This window comes from Typopeltis vanoorti, chromosome 20 (assembly GCF_054136105.1).
Source record: "Typopeltis vanoorti isolate ZY-2024b chromosome 20, IOZ_Tvanoo_1.0, whole genome shotgun sequence".
NCBI lineage: Eukaryota > Metazoa > Arthropoda > Arachnida > Uropygi > Thelyphonidae > Typopeltis > Typopeltis vanoorti.
In genome coordinates, this window is record NC_143568.1 from 42,169,696 (window position 1) to 42,188,324 (window position 18,629).

The 18,629-nt window shown below is 36.8% G+C and overlaps 1 protein-coding gene across 8 annotated transcripts in view; it reads left to right on the top strand.

The window, feature by feature from the left end:
- Nucleotides 1-18,629, top strand: part of fzr (fizzy and cell division cycle 20 related) — a 218,067-nt gene that overhangs the window by 173,851 nt on the left and 25,587 nt on the right. For all 8 annotated transcript variants that reach the window (XM_090409798.1, XM_090409806.1, XM_090409805.1 and 5 more), the window contains one exon: nucleotides 11,640-11,744. In XM_090409798.1, the coding sequence (XP_090265924.1) occupies nucleotides 11,640-11,744 (105 nt within the window). The remainder of the gene's footprint in view (nucleotides 1-11,639; nucleotides 11,745-18,629) is intronic.

Consider the following 18,629-nt stretch of genomic DNA (forward strand, 5'->3'; position numbering starts at 1 on the left):
TTTTTTGTATGATTTAGAACCATTGGTTATAACCTAGTCTGTAACCTTCATTTTGTGCTTACTGACTTGTATTCCCTGAGGATGCCAATAGAAACAGATTGGCGAAACATGTAGGAGGATAAAAATAAAGCTACTTGATAAAGATTTTATAAAAAAGTGTAATAGTCTTAGGAAGATGATATAGTTAGCGGGATAGAATGTGTAGGTTATAGTGTGTTTAGGAGGGACAGAGAGAATAAAATGGGGGGAGGGGTATTATTGATGATAGCTGATGAACTGCAGCCAAGGAGAATTGAAGTTGTATCGCAGGATAGTGAAAGGAGCTCATTTGAGGCTATTTGGTGTGAGATTGAGACTGGCAGAATAAAATATACAGTTGGGTGCTGCTATAGACCAGGTGATGGAATAGATGGTGGAGATAGTATGCATAGGGAAATTGATGAAATGAGTGGAAAATATGGGGGATTTCAACTATGGTAACATTGATTGGAAGGAGGAGAGGACACATGTGAGGAAGGAAAAGGATTTTATTCAATTATTAAGGGATAACTATCTGAGACAGCATGTAATTGAAAATACTAGGGGTGTGAGAGTGCTTGACCTGGTAATAGCATCTGAGAATTTGACTGTAATGAATATGACCATGTTGCCACCTATTGGTGAGAGTGATCATAAGGTCTTGACCTGGGAGGTGGCTAAAGGTGTGGAATTTTCGATTAAGACAGGGTATATGTGGAATTACCGTGCTGGCAAGTATGACAAGCTTAGGAGATTGCTTGGATCAGTGCCATGGCATGTACAACTGCAAGGGCTGGACGTCGATAGAGCATGGGAAGTGGTCAAGGAGCATTTACAGGAGGTTATGGCTGATTGTATACCTAGGGTCCGAATAGTAAAACAAGTAGGGGTTAAATGGATGAATAACACCATTAAGCTTGAGCTGCAAAAAAAGAAACAACTGTGGAGGGAATTTAAAGAAAGGGGTGACCTGCAGGCACATGAACGGTATAAAGTGCAGGCCAGAAAGGTAACGAGTGTGGTAAAAAAAAGCAAAAGCGGATTATGAAAGGAAACTAGCTATGCAAGCAAAAGAGAATCCCAAACAGTTCTTTCAATATGCTGCAAGTAAGAAAAAAACTGTACACGGCAAAATGATTTTAAGGAATAGTGGAGTTACTGAGCACGCACTTTGCAAAAGCATATCATCCAGGTGGTGACATTGAAAAAATGAAGGAACCATTAGTTTATACGGGAATAGTGATGAATGAAGTGGAGGTGACTAGTCTAGTACAGAACCTTAATGTGAACACATCTGTGGGATTGGATGGTATACCGGCACGGGTCTTGCGTGAAGCGGCTAAGGAATTATCAGTGCCCTTGACCATGTTGTTTAATCTGAGTCTCAGGTCTGGTTTAGTCCCGAAGGTGTGGAAAGAGGGGAAAATAGTTTCACTGCATGAAGGAGGATCCAAGACTACGGTTGCAAATTACCGACCGATCAGCATATCAGGAGTTGTTGTCAAGGTCTTGGAGAAAGTAGTCAAGGGAAAAATACAGGAATGGATTGATGAAAATGAGATACTGTACAGGGGACAGCATGGCTTTGTGAAGGGTAGATCATGCTTCAGTAACTTGCTCAAGTTTTATAACAAGGTGACGGCTGAACTGGATAAGGGAAATGGTTTACAGTGATACTGCTGGACCTGGCAAAGGCGTTTGACAGGATACCACATGGAATACTAATCCGTAAACTACAACATATGGGAATGGATATAGGGTTGGTGAGATGGATAGGTGGTTGGTTGATGGAGAGATATCAAAGAGTAGTTTATTCCAGGGTAGAGTCCAAAAGACGGCCTGTGACTAGTGGTGTGCCGCAGGGTTCTGTTCTTGGTCCACTGCTGTTTAATCTGTTCATTAACGATATAGGAAAGGATCTAAGTGGAACAATTCATTTGTTCGCTGATGATGCAAAGTTGGGTAGGGCAATAGTGAATGCAGAAGATGTCAAAGTCTTGCAGGATGACTTAGATAGATTGGAGTTCTGGGCTAAGGAGAATGGATGTCAATTTAATGTGACAAAATGTAGGGTATGCATTTTGGGGTGAAAAGATTAGCAGCAGTATACCACATTGGTGGAACTGTACTCCAAGAGATTGATGAGGCCAGGGACTTGGGAGTGTTGGTGGATAGGGAGATGAAGTTTAAGGGGCGCATTGCAAAAGTAGCTAAATCGGCTCATCAACTCACTTGGTTTTTGAAAAATACGAGCAGAGACAAGCAAGTTATTGTACCTCTGTACCGAGCCTTGATAAGACCTCATCTCGACTACTGTGCCCAGATTTGGTCACCTCGGTTCCTTCTTGATGGAGAGGAGGTGGAGAGGATCCAGAGGCGAGTGACTAAGATGATAACAGGTCTATGGAATGAACCATATGAGAACAGGTTGAAGATTTGTGGGTTGCAGAAACTAGTTGATAGGCGGAAAAGGGGAGATATGATTGAGACATTCAAATTGCTAAAGGGATTCTATAGGATTAATTCAGAGGATATTTTTGAGATCAGGACTGGTGGTGGGAGAACTAGGGGACACCTATGGAAGCTGGGCAAGAGTGTGGTTAGCAGGGGTGTTAGAGCTGGGTTCTTTACTTTTAGAGTGGTAAATGAGTGGAATAAGCTGCCAGAGTCTGTTGTGGGTGCTATGACGGTGAACGAGTTCAAGGCAAGGTATGATAGATACTGTGAGAATGTAATCGCATAGTTGTGTGGACATGATGTTTAGGGCCTCCCTCGATGAGTCTAACGACTCCCTGGAGTCGCCCGAAATAATAATAATAACTTAAAGTGTCCTGAAATCCGTGAGAAATGCAAATTCTCCATATGTTTCTCTTTTGCATGTCAATACAGACTACAGTTAGTCCTCAACTTATGACCATTTGTACTTACAATGGCTATCTCACTAACTTGTTTATCAAATATTATCTTACTCCTTCAACCCATGGACCAGGGTGCTGTTGCTGCTACTGAGAATGGAGAACCCTTGAGACTTTTGGAAGGATGAATATCTTGCATTGTACGAGGGCTGTTCAATAAGTAATAAGTCTAATTTTTTCTGTCGTGAAACCACTCATCACAATATTAATTTCTATGGAATAAAGAAATGTTGCTGTCTGTATTAACAAAAGAGGTTGATAGATGGTGTATATGGGCTGATGTGCCAGAGTGTCACGTGACTAAACGGAAGCTTGTTTTTGCGCGCCTACGAGCCGCGACCAGTCGTCGAAATAGAAGCGTCCTTGGAACAGCGTTATGCGATTAAATTTTGTGTGCGTTGGCATCGGACACTTTTAACATGATACGCGAAGCTTTCCATGATGAAGCAATGTCGAGGGCAAGTGTTTTTCGCTGGCATAAAACTTTTAAGGAAGGCAAAATGTGGAAGATCTTGAATGTGAGGGAAGACCTTCAACGTCCATCACAGAAACAATGATCAACACAGCAGCAATTATCATCAAGAAGGATCACAGAATTACAGTACGCCAGCTGCATGTTGGTGTACTGTAATTCCTGAATATTTCTGTGGGAAGTGTTCACTCATTCATGGCTGAAATTTGGGACTGAAACGTGTTTGCGGTCAATGGATTCCCAAACTCGACACCGGAGCAAATGTAGTATCGAGTGGATGTGTGCACAGAATGGAAAGAAAGACGGGAACAAGAAGGCGACAACTTCTTAAAACGCATCATTACAGCAGATGAAGCTTGGTTGTATCATTATGACCCTACAATGAAACAACAAAGCAGTGAATGGAAGCATCCGTCTTCGCCTATCCCCAAGAAAGCAAAAACTGTAAAATCGGCTGGTAAAGTTATGACCATAATGTTTTTTGACTATGAAGGCATTGTTTACCAACACGCCGTAGAACCCGGGAATACTGTAAACGGCTCATACTATGCGGATGTTTTACGGACAATGGTACAGCACATCAAAAGGAAGCGTCCATTGCTGAAGAATGGCTTCTTATTGCACCATGATAATGCAAGGCCACATATTGCTGGTTGTGTAGTGGACGTTTTGCAGAAGAACAACATAGATATCCTACCACACCCTCCATACAGTCCTGATCTCACACCGTGCGATTTCTGGCTGTTTCCTCAGCGCAAGAAACCATTAAGAGGCTGCCATTTCGAAAGCAACAAAGCATGTGTAAAAGCTGCGGAGGCAGTTTTGAAAGAACTCAAAAAACGGACTTTCACATGTGTTTAAGAAGTGGACGCAATGGGACAAATGCATCACATCAATTAAAGGTAATCTGTTTTCTGTATAAATATAGTCTTATAACTTATTGAACAGCCTCCGTATAAAGAATGCAGATGCAGTTATGGAGTGAGGTGACATCAACGAAATGTTTGAATGGTGTGTGGAAGAAGCTGCTGAAAATACATTGTCATACTTGTTGAAAGTTTTTTTCAGTTGGTTATACTATAAATCAAAGATGTCAAGAAATTATATCCTTGGTTTCATCCTTTATACAAATGTAAGCAAACAAAGTTTGCATGTGAAGTCACTTGACGACTGGGCTACTGGTATATAGAGGCTAATGACTTCACACAAATTGCCTTATTATCCAATACTGCACCACACATAAACCTTACGGACATGGCCTTTCCCATAATGCATAGCATTATGGGAGGGGCCACTACCCAGACCAGTTTTGACCTTCATTCAGGTCTAATTAGTGGGAGCCAGATCCAGAAGTGATACCAAGGTTGAGGTAATGCAGAAGTCATATTACCATATATTCATGTTCATAAGGATATGTTGCCACTGAGTTAGACAAGGGGAATGGATACCCCATGATACTTTTTAAGGCTTTTGACAGAATACAGCTTAGAAGACTGTTGCATAAATTGGAGAATATGGGATTGGATTATAAACTATTGGCATGGATAAGAAGATGGCATATCAAAAAGTCATGTATTGGGGGGAGAAGGTCAATCTGCAAGATTGAAGGTAACCTCTGGTGTGCCTAAAGGATCAGTCCTTGGTCCATTGTTATTCAGTCTGTATATTAATGACATTGGGAGGGATTTGACATGCGACATAGCTTTGCTGATGATGCCAAGATATATAGGGTAATCAAGGAGTGCTGCTGATATGCAGTACCTGCAGAATGATTTAAATAGGCTGGGATTGTGGACATGTGAAAATGGCTGTCCTTTCAATGTTAATAAATGTAAGCCTCATACACTTTGGTGTGAATAGATATCCAATGTCGTATTATATTGGTGGGATTATGCTAGAAGAAACTGAGCAAGTTGAAGTTCAGGAGCCAAGTAGCAAAAATTGCAAATGCAATTCAAAAGATAATTACAAGACTGAAATGAACTTTGACAAGTAAAGATAAGGATGTCATTTTGCATCTTTACAAGGGCTTGGTAATACCTCACTTGGACTCTTGTACATAGGTCTATTCTACTGGTTTTCTTCATGATTCTGAAGTGGAGAGAGAGCGCAAAGCAGAGTGTCAAAAATGATATCAGGATTGTGCAATACTTATTGTGATGACAGATTAAGAATTTGTAGGCTACATACATTAGAAACAGGAGAAAGAGGGGTGATATGATTGAGACTTACAAACTTCTGAAAGGGTTATACAGAATTTCAGTAAATGGAATTTTTCATTTTATGGATGGGGAAAGGATGCGAGGGCATCCATGGAAGTTGAGAATGAATGCTGTGAAGAAGGGGATTACTAGGGTGTGCTGAAAAGTTGTGATAATCACCATGAAGGAATTGAGGTAGAACCATGTAACTTCCACATTATTCTACATATTCCCCCACTAAGTGTTATATACACTTGTTACAACTTTGCTGCATTATTTTCAGTCCTCTGAGGAAAAAAAAAGTCTTTCTCCCATTGCACAAACCAGTCCTCAGCTGCAGATATGACTTCATCATCAGTGGTAAATTTTGTTCCTTTCAAATGTTTCTTTAAATTTAGAAGCAGGAAATAGTTAGATGGGGTCAGGTCTCCTTAATAGGGTGTGTGAGGCAGACATTGAAAGCCCAAGTTGTGTATTGTCTGTTGGGTTTCATGAGCAGTGTGAGCAGATGCATTTTACTGCAGAAACAACATGCCTCTGCTCAGTTTCCCATGGAATTTTTCATCAACAGTCACAATACGAACCAAAAAATTTACACCTGATTATTCTTTTGGTCAGAATACAAAAATTTGGGGATCCACTTTGCTGAGAGCTTCTGCATATCCAGATGTTTGTAGATAATGATCCCAACTCATTCCCTTGATCTCCCCAGATTCCTTGTAATATTTTTGGCTGATATTTGTCTATTATCAAGGATCGTGGTATGCACTGCATTGATGTTTTCAGGTGTGATCTCTGTGGAAGGTCTTCATGATCTGGGAGAGGAATTTGTTGTCTTAGGATGCCCAGTTTTGAATTTGCCATCCATCTGTCAACTGTTTGATATGCTAGGGCACAGTTCCCTAAAGTCTTTCACAAAGTTTGGTGAATATCCATTGTGGACTTTTCTTGCAGCACAAAAAACTTGATGACAGCCTGCACCTCAATGTTTCTTCAAAACATCTGATATGTCTTCTTATATATTCTAAAAAAAAATAACAAATTATTACAATTTGATGAAACTTAGGAGTTAAATGGTTTTAAGATATGTTCTTTCTTGTGGGTATATAAATTTGCTAATATCATTTTTGTTCTAGGTGTTTATTGCAACTTTTCAGCCCTCCCCGTAAGATTCAGATCATGTTGTAAGGTATCATGTTTATGTTTGAGTTAAGAATCTTAATCTTCAAATCACTTTTCCCTGCTCTCATGATGACTAGTGCAGACCACTGTTCACATCTATTCCCTTCCCCTTTTTAATTAGAGGTGACCAAGTTGATTGACTACTGAGTTTTTCTAATTATTTTTTCATTTTAATGGTACAAATTGCATATACATAGTTTGTTATGAAGATTTTGGATAAATGACATTAAGTTAATGTAACAGTTTTGTATTTAAACACGAATGGTAGAATTTCATTTTTATAATTTCATGCTCTTTTAGTTGTTTGCATTTGTACTTTTTCATGTCATTTTATGTGTTTAATGTATGTTTCCTACCAGTCCTTCATTTTTTATTGTCAATGCACGATTTTTTTTTTTCATTTCATGCAATTTCCTTTGTTCTATTTTCTGCAATTTCTTTTATTCTGGCAGTTTCCTTTTTTATTCACAATTTCTTTTTATTATTTTCTCTGATTTCTTTTGTTTAATGAGAATGGAATATAGGGACAGTATGTTTACCCTACATTCTCCAAACCTTGCACTATAGCAAACTGTCTCTGGTTCCTAGGAGTTTGCTATAGTGATCAATCATGTACTATATTTGAATTTTTTGATGTGTTTCAAGAAATGTTAAGAATTTAATTATACTCGACAAAGAAATTATGCATCTTTTCATCCTTTACCCATGCATGAGCAAACAAAAGTTTTTGTTAAATGTCTTCATGACTAGGCTACTTGTATAGCAAAGCTGTTGATTTCAATGACATTGCCTCGGCTATCCCATAATGTGCAATAAATCTTAAATAAAAATTTTGTACACTTATAATGCCTATGTCATGCATTATGGCAGGAGTAGCCTCCCATAATGCATGGCCTTATTAAGGGAGGCCATGGCTGCTACTCCTTAATAATGACCTCCCATAATGCCATGCATTGGGAGGCCATAATTCATCAACAGGAGAACCATGGAGATAATAAATCAATGCAGGAGCCATATATTCCACATACTACTTTGTTCTAATATACTAGTGTGTGTGTGTGTGTGTGTGTGTGTGTGTGTGTGTGTGTATATTAGGATGGTCAATGAAAAAGCTAATTTATAATTTCAAAATTATTTCTATTTTTCAACATAATCTCCCTTAAGACTAATACATTTATTCCAGCGATGCTCCAGCACCATTATCCCGTCCCTGTAATGGTTCTTAGTAAGATCTGCAAACTACCCCTCTACAGCTGCAATCACCTCTTGATTCGAAGAAACACACTGACCAGCAAGGAAGAGTTTTAGTTCTGGGAAGAGATAGAAGTTAGAGGGAATCAAATCTGGGGAATAGGGTGGATGTTCCAACAATTCATAGTGCATATCCCTCAATTTTCCCATTGCCAAAATACTTTTCTGGGCGCATTGTCCTGATGAAAGATTTTATTTTTTTCTTCTGCAAACCTGGTCTTTTCTCAAAAATTTTTTCATCTAGTCTGGTTAAAAGATCAGAATAATATTCCCCAGTTATTGTTTTACTCTTTTCAAGATAATAAAGAAAATGCCTTTAGCATCCCAAAACACAGATGCCATGACCTTTCCTGCTGATGGAACCACCTTTGTCTTCTTTGGCACTGAACAACCAGCTTCTGTCCACTGTTTTGACTGCTGTTTGGATTCTGGTGTGTAACGGTGAATCCAAGTCTCATCCATAGTAATAAATAGATGCATAAAATCAGTTTTATTCTTTTAAAATGCTACGAGCACTGTTCAGAGATTTTCATGGTAATGTGTTTTTGATCTCTTATGAGCAAGTGCGGCACCCATCTTATGCAAAGCTTTTTCATTTGCAATTCTTCATGCAAAATATATCCTACACATTCTTTTTAAATGCCTATAGTCTCAGCAATTTCATGCATTTTGACTCGCCGGTCATCCAATACCATATCGTTCACTTGATCAATGATTTCTGGTGGTGTTACACTTTTTGGACGTCCTTCACCTTGATCATCTTCATGGTTGGTATGGCCAAGTTTAAACGTGCAGCACATTTCTTAATTGTTGAAAATGAAGAGAAGAGTGCCCATTAACTTTTATGAACTTCAAATGAATTTCTTTTGGCATTAAACCTTCTTTTACAAAGAATTTTATCCATTTCAAGGGATACAGACAACACTTCTGATTCAGACGTGTATAATTTCACGTGGATGCTTATGACAGATGTACCATCTTAGTCAAAAAAAAAAAAAAAATCTTGCTGATAGTGTTGCCATCTATGGTCGAGGCAGAGAACTTTTCAGACCACCCTCATATTCCATATACTCATTCCATATACTTGTTTCTGACCAAGGTCTGTAAACAACTGGACTTCATATACCACATTGAGAGAGGTCTAAAGTTTCTCTCCTTCCAATATAGCTGATAAAATATGGATGGAAACATCTAATCTGCTAAATTCCAATAAATAGTTAAGTTGCAGTTTAGCCAAAGCAGAAAAATTAATCCTTATTAAATAACCAAGACATCATTATTACCAAAGTGGATAAAGGCAATGCTACCATCATCGTTGATTGGGCAGCATACCTTGAATAAATGAACCAATTGGTATCTGACTATATGTACCAACTGGTTAACTACAATCCTACAAACCACATCAAAAAGAAAAGAACCGAATTAATCAAGTCAGTGGTCACATGGCCAGAAACAAAAAGCTATTACTGCATTATGCCCTTGCCTCTAGAATTGAGGGCCTGTCTAAAATATACAAAATGCTATTCTGCTACAGAACATATTTCTGCCAAATATCATGTCCCTCTTTGCCTTACATACTTCACTCCGGGTATTTTGTGTGGCAAAATTAAAATCTACCTACAAAAAGAAGGTACAGTCATGGGCGCACCACTTTTAGGGATGCATACATTCTCCCCATAGCTGACTTTTACGTGGAAGATTTCGAGCAACAAGCTGTAGATTCAGTAAGCCTAAAGCCCAAAGTCTGGCTCAAATATGTGGATATTTTCGCCATTTGGCCTCCTGGCCACAAAACATTAAATACATTCCTAAACAATCTAAACAAAGAACACAAATGTATTCAATTTACCATCGAGATTGAAAACAATAACTCCCTTCCTTTTCTAGACACACTTGTCACACTTCTTCCCTCATGCTGTCTTTCCTCCATGATCTACTGCGAACCTACACAAACAGGACATTGCATATATAAAAATTCATACCACCATCCAACACAAACTAGGGGTCATAATCAAAAAAGATTAAAAGAATGGCTTAGCCATAGGGGCATATCAGAAAAAATAGAACACTATATAAATACAATATTAAGGCAACGTTCCAACCTCCTGCAAAATTAAGAAGTTTACGTGGCTCATCCAAAGATCCTCTTCCATACCTTGCCTACCCAGAGTGCACCATCCCAATAAGAAAAGACAAACATAATCAGCACATTAAACTGGTAAAACAGGCCTGTCAGACTATGCACTTCAAACATGTCACAGAATCAACTGGAAGGCCACCATGTCCCTGCACCCACCAGAACTTGGTTTGAAAGGAAGTTCAAAGAAGGTTTTTGTGAGATGCTAAAACATCATCCAAATCTAAACAAGAATGATGAATTAATTCCAAGAATCTAGAGGACCCATCTTCAACTCGTATAGCATCCAGAACAACTCCAAACAGGGAAAAATAAAAACCTTAATATGAGATTACTACAGAAATTGTTTAATGTAGTTCTGCTATAAAACTTTCTTCATCTGTATATTATACTGATATGTATAAAAAGTTTTTATTTTATGAATTAATTTTTATTTTTGTATATATTTTATATAGTAATATTTTTCTTGTATATTTATTTAATTTTTTTTTCCACTAGATTTTAGGCTAGGGTAAACAATTAACAAAGCATTTAGATTTATCTTATTTTTGTGTAGTGTAGTGTCACATTGCTTGTCCTGTACATATGTATAATTTCCTGATACTGACCTCAATACAGAGGTTGAAACGTCGAGTGTACTTATCTTAATCACCATCGTGTTGTCTCTGTCCAGGAGGTTGATTACAGGCATAAGGATAATATGCTGGGGACCCTGTCTCTTCCATATTGTTCTAAGTATTCATGGCTGTGGATCTATTTGTGTTCACAGGGTCAGTTTGCCCATTTTCCGGATGGAAAAAACTACCTCCGTATGAGACCAGATAAAGGTTCCTCAAGTCATGGGCAGGAATCGAACCTAGGCACTTTCTGACCAAAGTGCTTGGTCTATACCAACTGAGCTATGGAGATTTGTTTCTTAATTATAAGTAAAGTAATTATTCCAACGTGTGTTTTTGTCTCCATAAATTCTTTATTATGAATACTGACCACATTGTAACCTTAAAAGAAAGAATAAAGGAAATTATGCTTGGTAAGAAATTATTCCTGTTTCTGATGCTTTACCTAAGCATGCAGAAACAAAAGTTTGTCCAAAAAAATTGGTGATATTAAGCTGCTTGTATATAGAGACCATAGACTTTTTGTTGTTCATGCCTGGGTAAATGATAAAGGTTTTTAATGTAATTTCTTGTGACCAGAGGAAAACGCCATTATGTGTCTGCGCTTTTGAAAATATCAGTTATACATTATACAGTTATTCATTAGTGATTGTGTTAGGAGAAATATTTTGTTTACTAAGGTATCTGTAGTCATATTCTCTTTTTCAATCTTCAGAAAAATCAATTCATAAATTTAGTTAATAGCTTATTTATCAATGTTTAACTGAGACAGTTACTTGTTATAATTTAATTACTAAATCAGAGTTAATAGTGTGTACTGATAGAAGTTTCTCATTTAAATTGTAGGTCAGTACTCATGGATATTCACAAAATCAGATTCTTGTATGGAAATATCCTTCCCTTACACAGGTGGCTAAACTTACAGGTCATTCATATCGTGTTCTTTATCTGGTATGTATAATTTTGAATTATTATTATTTTAAAGAGAATTTAAGTTTTACATCAAGGAAAAGCATTTTGTAGTTTTCTTTGGTTGAGTACATTATGTTTTTTAGTTGAACTACAGTTAGTTCTTCATTAATACTTTCTGTGCCTAATGGTACATAAGGCTGCAAATCTGGTTTTCCATCTACCCCTGTCCCTCGCACACCCAAGCTTTGTCTATACTGAATGAGCTACAGAGACTATCATTCTTTTCCAAGTTTCCTGTCACTCGCAGCTGCCCTTGCTTCTACCCAGCTCGCCCATCTTGACTCATTCATTTCGGATTCCATCATTCTTTTTTTTTCTTTCTCTCCTCTTTTATCTTGCAGTGTCGAGGATTTTTCTACATTTAACCACTACCGTATCGAGGATAAGGTGGTTAGCCCCCCCCCCCCCCTGGTGATTTTATGTCTGTAGGTGTGGTTTTCATGGGCTGGTTTGCCTGTTCTACAGGACAAAAAAACCTGAGTTTCCAGGTGGGGGAAAAACCCTACCTCAGTATTGAGACCAGCTAACTCACATTTAGTCAAAAGAGACCAGATAAAGGTTCCTCACGTCACTGACGGGAATCGAATCCAGGACTTTCCGACCAAAGTGTTTCGCCTATACTGAGCTATGGAGACTCCATCATTCTTTTCCATGTTAATTTTGGATGATCTCTAGAGCTTCTCTATTCTGGTGACCAACTCAATGCTACTTGGGGAATTCTGTTTATCCCCATGTGTTGGACATGACTGGTCCATTTCTATCTTTTTAGGCAAATCTCTTCATCTGTTAACTTGGCGGAAGTTTTCTTTAAAAGTTCCTCCTTAGTAATTGTATTTGGTGAGATTTTTAAACATTTGTTTTGGAAAATATCCAAAACAAATATATGGCTCTGAAACTTAAAACTTACCAAGGCACAAAGTAATAAATTTCAGAGCCATATAGCAATACTGCTCACACAATAGCTTTATGGATATTAATGTTCACTCTAACTGTAATATTTGATGCTTTCCATAATTTATTTAATGACTTGAAACAGTTTTGTGCTTTAGCAGTTCTTTGTAAAACATCTTCGTCAGTGCTGCCTTGTTTATATATTATTGATCCGAGGTATATAAAAGTATCAACATCTTCAATTGTTTCATTTTTTTAACTTAATTTCTTTATTTGAATTTTCATTTATTTGCATGACTTTGGTTTTCTTCTTGTTTATATGAAGACTCACAGTTTTTGTACAATGAGAATAGTCATTAGTTTTTAATTTTGTAAGTCATTTAACTTGGAGGACAGGAGCAATCTGTTATCAACATAATCAAGGTCTTCCAGTATGGATGTAAAGTCGCAATATTCCTCTCTTTTGATGATTGAGTTTTTCATAATTCAATCAATTAAGATTATAAATAATAAACCAGATAGAACACTTCCCTGCCTAACTCCAGTTTCAATGATAAAGAAGTTTTCTAAGTTTCCAAGTTTTCCATCTATTTCCATGCAAGACTTGTTGCTATTATACATATTCTTAATAATGTTGAGAAATTTATGAGGTATTCCATATTCTTTTAATATTTTCCAAAGTTTCTCTCTGTTTACTGAGTCGAACACTTTACTAAAATCGATGAAGTTTAGATAGACTGAAGCTTGAAATTCTATACATTGTTCAATTATATTTCTAAGAGTGAATATTTGTGGATGGTTCCATAGCTGGTCCGGAAACCTGTCTATTCTTCTCTTAATAAGTTTTTGATTTCCTTTGTTAATCTATTAATGGGAAAATTAAGGGATCTGCACTATGAATTGTTGGAACATCCACCCTATTCCCCAGATTTGGCTCCTTCTGACTTCTGTCTCTTCCCAAAACTAAAACTCTTCCTCGCTGGTCAGCGTTTTCCTTCGAGTGAAGAGGTCATTGTAGCTGTAGAGGGGTATTTTGCAGATCTTACTGAGAACCACTACAGGGACGGGATAATGGTGCTGGAATAAATGTATTAGTCTTAAGGAAGATTATGTTGAAAAATAAAAATAATTTTTTGAAATTATAAATCCGTTTTTTCAATTTTAGACCGAGAACTTTTCAAACCACCCTCCTATTTGCAATTTAAAAATACATATATAAGGATAAAGAGTGGTTTTGGGTTACATAATAAAACTAGAGAATGAAAGGATAAGTCTGTTGATATGGAGAACAGACTACAGTTCTCAGTGACTTATCTCTCTCATCTATACAGGAAAGTTCATGCGATCTTCTAATCCAGAGAAGTGTTTCGATTCCATTCTGTATTGAATTGGGCTGTGTGGTGGTATTTGAGCAACAGCCAACTGTATAGATTCCTACATAAGTTTTGTTTCAGGTGTTGCTCATGTACAGTGATCAATGGTTGTTGGTTTTTTCTTGTGTTTAAATAAAAATTTTAGATAACAGCCTTGGAAGTAATGAAGAAAAGCATTGGCTGTGTGTATGGTTACAGGTGCTAGCAGTGGTGTCGATGGCATATTTGATTACCCATTTGTTTGCAGGACAGGTCACGTGTTCCAAGGTGGTTTGGGTGTTGAACAATAGAAAGATCACATTCTCTGAGTTGGAACTTGTAGAGCTTCATTGAAGTGGGTTAGATGTGCCATGTATCCAGTGGTGAGCTATAAGGGGCTAGCCCGAGCCCCTTGTTCTTCTTGTTTACTTTTTTATGTTTTAAAAAAAAAAAACTATTTTGAAATATATTAAGCGACAAACTCATACTGTACCTAACAAAGTGATTTTATTAAATAAAATATTATAGTAACTGTTACCACAATTTTACAAATAAGAATTCACTTTTGGTAATCACATATAAATAAATAGGACTATAAAATAATGCCCCTTGATTGGTACCATTGATTATCACTTGAAGTATAAAAACAAAGGAGAAATATAACGTACTTCAATAGATAATATTTATTTATTCTTTATAGATTGTTTGTCATAAAAAATGCAGACTATAGCATATGTGCGATTATAAAAGATTTTATTCTTATTATATTTTGATAGTTAAATAATGTTTTTCTTATGTAAGATAAATTAACATTGATTGCATGCAAATATTTCATGTTTAGATCATGAAATTTTTGTTTAAAAATGATAGCCATTACAGGTTGATTGTCCCCCTCATACTTTTTGATTGGCATTTGTATACAAGCTGTATTAATAAGAGTTCTGGGGTGAAATATGCTTTCTTTCTTTTTTTTTTTTTTGCTCGACAATGCGAGCAAAAAAATTTCCCTTTGTTAAAATTTCCACAGCTGACCACTGACTGTATCTCTACATCTGGTCTTAAACATCTTCTCTTGTAGAGGATTCCATTGAAAGTCGGATGGCCACAGTAGGTGTGCAAATGTGGATGTATATACCAAAGGGTAAAGTTGGATATGCTGATGTGAAGAAGTGGTATATTTTCTTGAAATTAGTCAACAGAAGTGGTAGGGAGAGTTCAACTGCTAACAGCTAAAATGTGTGTTGGTGTCAGTTTTCAGTATTAATTTGGTTTCCTTGAGGTGAGGTAATGTTTGGAAGGGCTTTATAATGACTGTTTGTATTGCGTTTTTGGGGTTGTCGTCAGTAAACTGTCAAATGTTTTCCACTTTAGATTATGGATTAGGAGGTCTTCTATGGTCTTCTTATTCCTGTCCATTTCTACAGGAAACAGAAAAAGTTTGCCATATTTTGGACTTACTATATTTCTATATAATTATTCCAGTTTTGTGACCACATGTTTATTAAAGAAAACTGTTTTTAAAACTAAACAAGTACTAAAAGCAGCACCCGACAAGTTTCGTTAGTCGTCAAACTAACGTCTTCAGGTAAAGAGAACTAAAAGTTTAAAGCACAAACTATTAGAAATTACGAAAATTAATTAATTTGTTGTTATTGTGAACATCAAAACAGTTCGTTAAAAAAAAGAATAACAGATCTATACACCCGTTAATGCATATTAGCTGGAGACAGTGCTGTTTGTCGTTTCATTCTGTGGTTCACGCTCACTCTGTCTGAGGTCTGAAATTGGTAAATTTTTAATAAACAATAACCAACCTTGATTTAAAATCAAACCTTGGTTTTTGTTGCATTGTTTAGGAATTTTAATCATATTTTCTGCCTCTTTGAATTTTCTTGCAAAACAATTCTTATCTATATAGGACATGTTTGTTCTATCCCAGAGTACATCATGACCAGTAGAGGTTGTGTGAAATGCCAATCCCGATTTATGTTCTTTCTTATTTTGTACGTCCTTTTGATGTTCGCTCATGCAGATTTCGTCCGATCTCCCTGTCTGTCCCACATAGCAGATGCCACAGGAACAGTGAAACCCCTGATTTTTTTAATTGGGTGATGTTGGAGGTTATGAAGGATGAATAGATCTTGATATTTTTTCAAGTGGCAGGAAAGTCACTTTTATGTTGTATTTGTAGAGAAGTTTGGCTAATTATCTGTTACATTCTTGATATAAGGAAGGGTGACTGCATTCTTGAAATCTTGTTTAGGTTTCTTGTAGGTTCTGTATTGAGAATTTTCTTAATTAACTTAATATTGAAACCATTCAGTTGTAGGATATGTGTTAAGTATTGTATTTCTTTCTGTTTTTCTTCTGTACTGAGGATGTTGTATGCTTTATCCCTTAAGGTTTTTTTAGGCCTATTTTTTGCTTGGGGTGGTGATGTGAAGTAGCATGCAGAAATCTTCCTGTTTTTGTTGGTTTTCTATAGATGGAGAATAATAATCTGTTTTTAATTTCATTTATTTCTATAAGGATGTCTAAGAAAGGAAGTTTTTTATTTTCTTCTAGTTCCAGAGTGAATTTTATGTTAGGATGTAAGTTATTAAGATAGTCTTGAAATGTAGTCAACATTTCAAGACTATCTTAATAAAGGAAGATAGTCTTGAAATGTTGACTACATTTCAAGACTATCTTGGTAAAGAACGTGTTTTTTATGCAATGTTTGTAGAGCTGTACAATGTCCAGTGGGAAGAGATTTTCTATGATGTTTACTGTTTCATTTCTTGGAATCTTTGTGAAAAGGCTGATTACATCTAAACTCACTAATATGTCTGAAGGATCTATGTGTATATCTTAACCACAGATTACCATATTTTTGTTTTAAAACAGAGGCTCTGTGAGCACAGCTATTTGAGATGATCCAGTCAATACATTATGATCTTCTGTATTCTTCCAGCATTGTAGGATGTCTGTAGAACGAAGATAGTTTGGAAGTTAATATAGCACTATGCATGTGGAGGACTGTGGATATTGTGAGTCCTGGATTTTTTCATATGTGCTGCAGTTGTTTTATAGGATTGATTGCCTAAGTCTTGAGGAGAACAGTAATGCTGAAAGATATGTGTTGTTTTCAAAGGAAACTAGTCCCTAGCCTCTCCTGTTGAGCGCCTTGCATAGTGCTGTTTAGGTTGTTCAGTTATTCCAGGAATTTTCATCTGGAATAGCTTTCATCTTGAAGGTGTGTTGGAGCATTTGGTTAATGACTTTCTACCCAGAATAAAGAAGGTGCTCATATGTTGTTCCATTTGCCTAGTATCTGTGTCCATTTGAGCATGTTATAGATTTTGATGTTACTGAGATGAATGCCTGGGTACTTCTGTCTTTCACTTGAACAGTTGCATTTGATAGGAGAGTCAGTTTGGGACTTCCAATTGCTTGCTCACTAGCCACTAGTTTTTCCTGAGTTCAATTTTGCACCAAGAGGCTTGTGCATATAGTCTGTGCCATCTGGATTATTTTCATTTCCTCTTATTCCATATAATGGTTGACATAATCAGCTTATGCTGATCAGCTAATCTTCAAATGCTAGACTTGTATGTTAGTTTATTTGGAGAGCAGAGTTATGTTTTTGAAGAATGGCTCGAAGGCTAACGTATATATACGCTGGAAGTTTTTTCTCTCCACTTGGTTAGACTATAAATTATATATTTAGTTTAATCCAAGTGTAAGCAAACAAAGTTTGGGCCTGAAATATCTTCAGGACTGGGGCAACTCGTGGCAAAGGTGGACTGAGTTCATGTCACTTTCTTCAGTATCTCATAATGCAAAGCACATCTCCCTGCAGACATGTATAATGCTATGCATTATGGGAAGGGTCACTACCTAGACAGGTTTCGACCTTTATTGAGATCTCTTCAGTGGTAGCCAGACCCAGAGGTGATACCAAGGTCGAAGCAATGCAGAAGTCATATTTCCATATGCTAGTTGCTAAAAGGTGTCGCACCTTATTATTAAATTACTCTGGATTAGAGAAAGATGTTGGAAGTTTTTTTCTTTCTTTTCTCAACTTAGACTATAAATTATATGTTTAGTTTAATCCTTTATCCAAGTGTAAGCAAACAAAGTTTGCACCTGAAATGTTTAAACTAAATATATAATTTTTGTCTAACCAAGTGGAGAAAAAACTTCCAACATCTTTTTCTAATCCAAAGTAATTTAATAATAAGGTATGACACCTTTTGGCAGCTGGCATATGGAAATAAGACTTCTGCATTGCTTCAACGTTGGTATTACCTCTGGGTCTGGCTCCTTCCCATAATGCATAGCATTATACATGCTGCAAGGAGATGTGCTTTGCATTATGAGATACTAAGGAAAGTGATGTGAACTCAGTCCACCTTTGAAATGAGTTGCTCCAGTCCTGAAGATACTTCAGGTGCAAACTTTGTTTGCTTACTTGGGTAAAGGAATAAATATATAATTTATAGCTAATGTATATGGTTATCTAGAGAGCAGGCATCCTTTCTTTTATCCCTTGGGAGTAAAGTAATGTGCAAGTGAGATGTTTTTATAAAGCAGAAACACCCTTCCCCATGTATTAGCTGAACTGTTTAGATAATGAGAA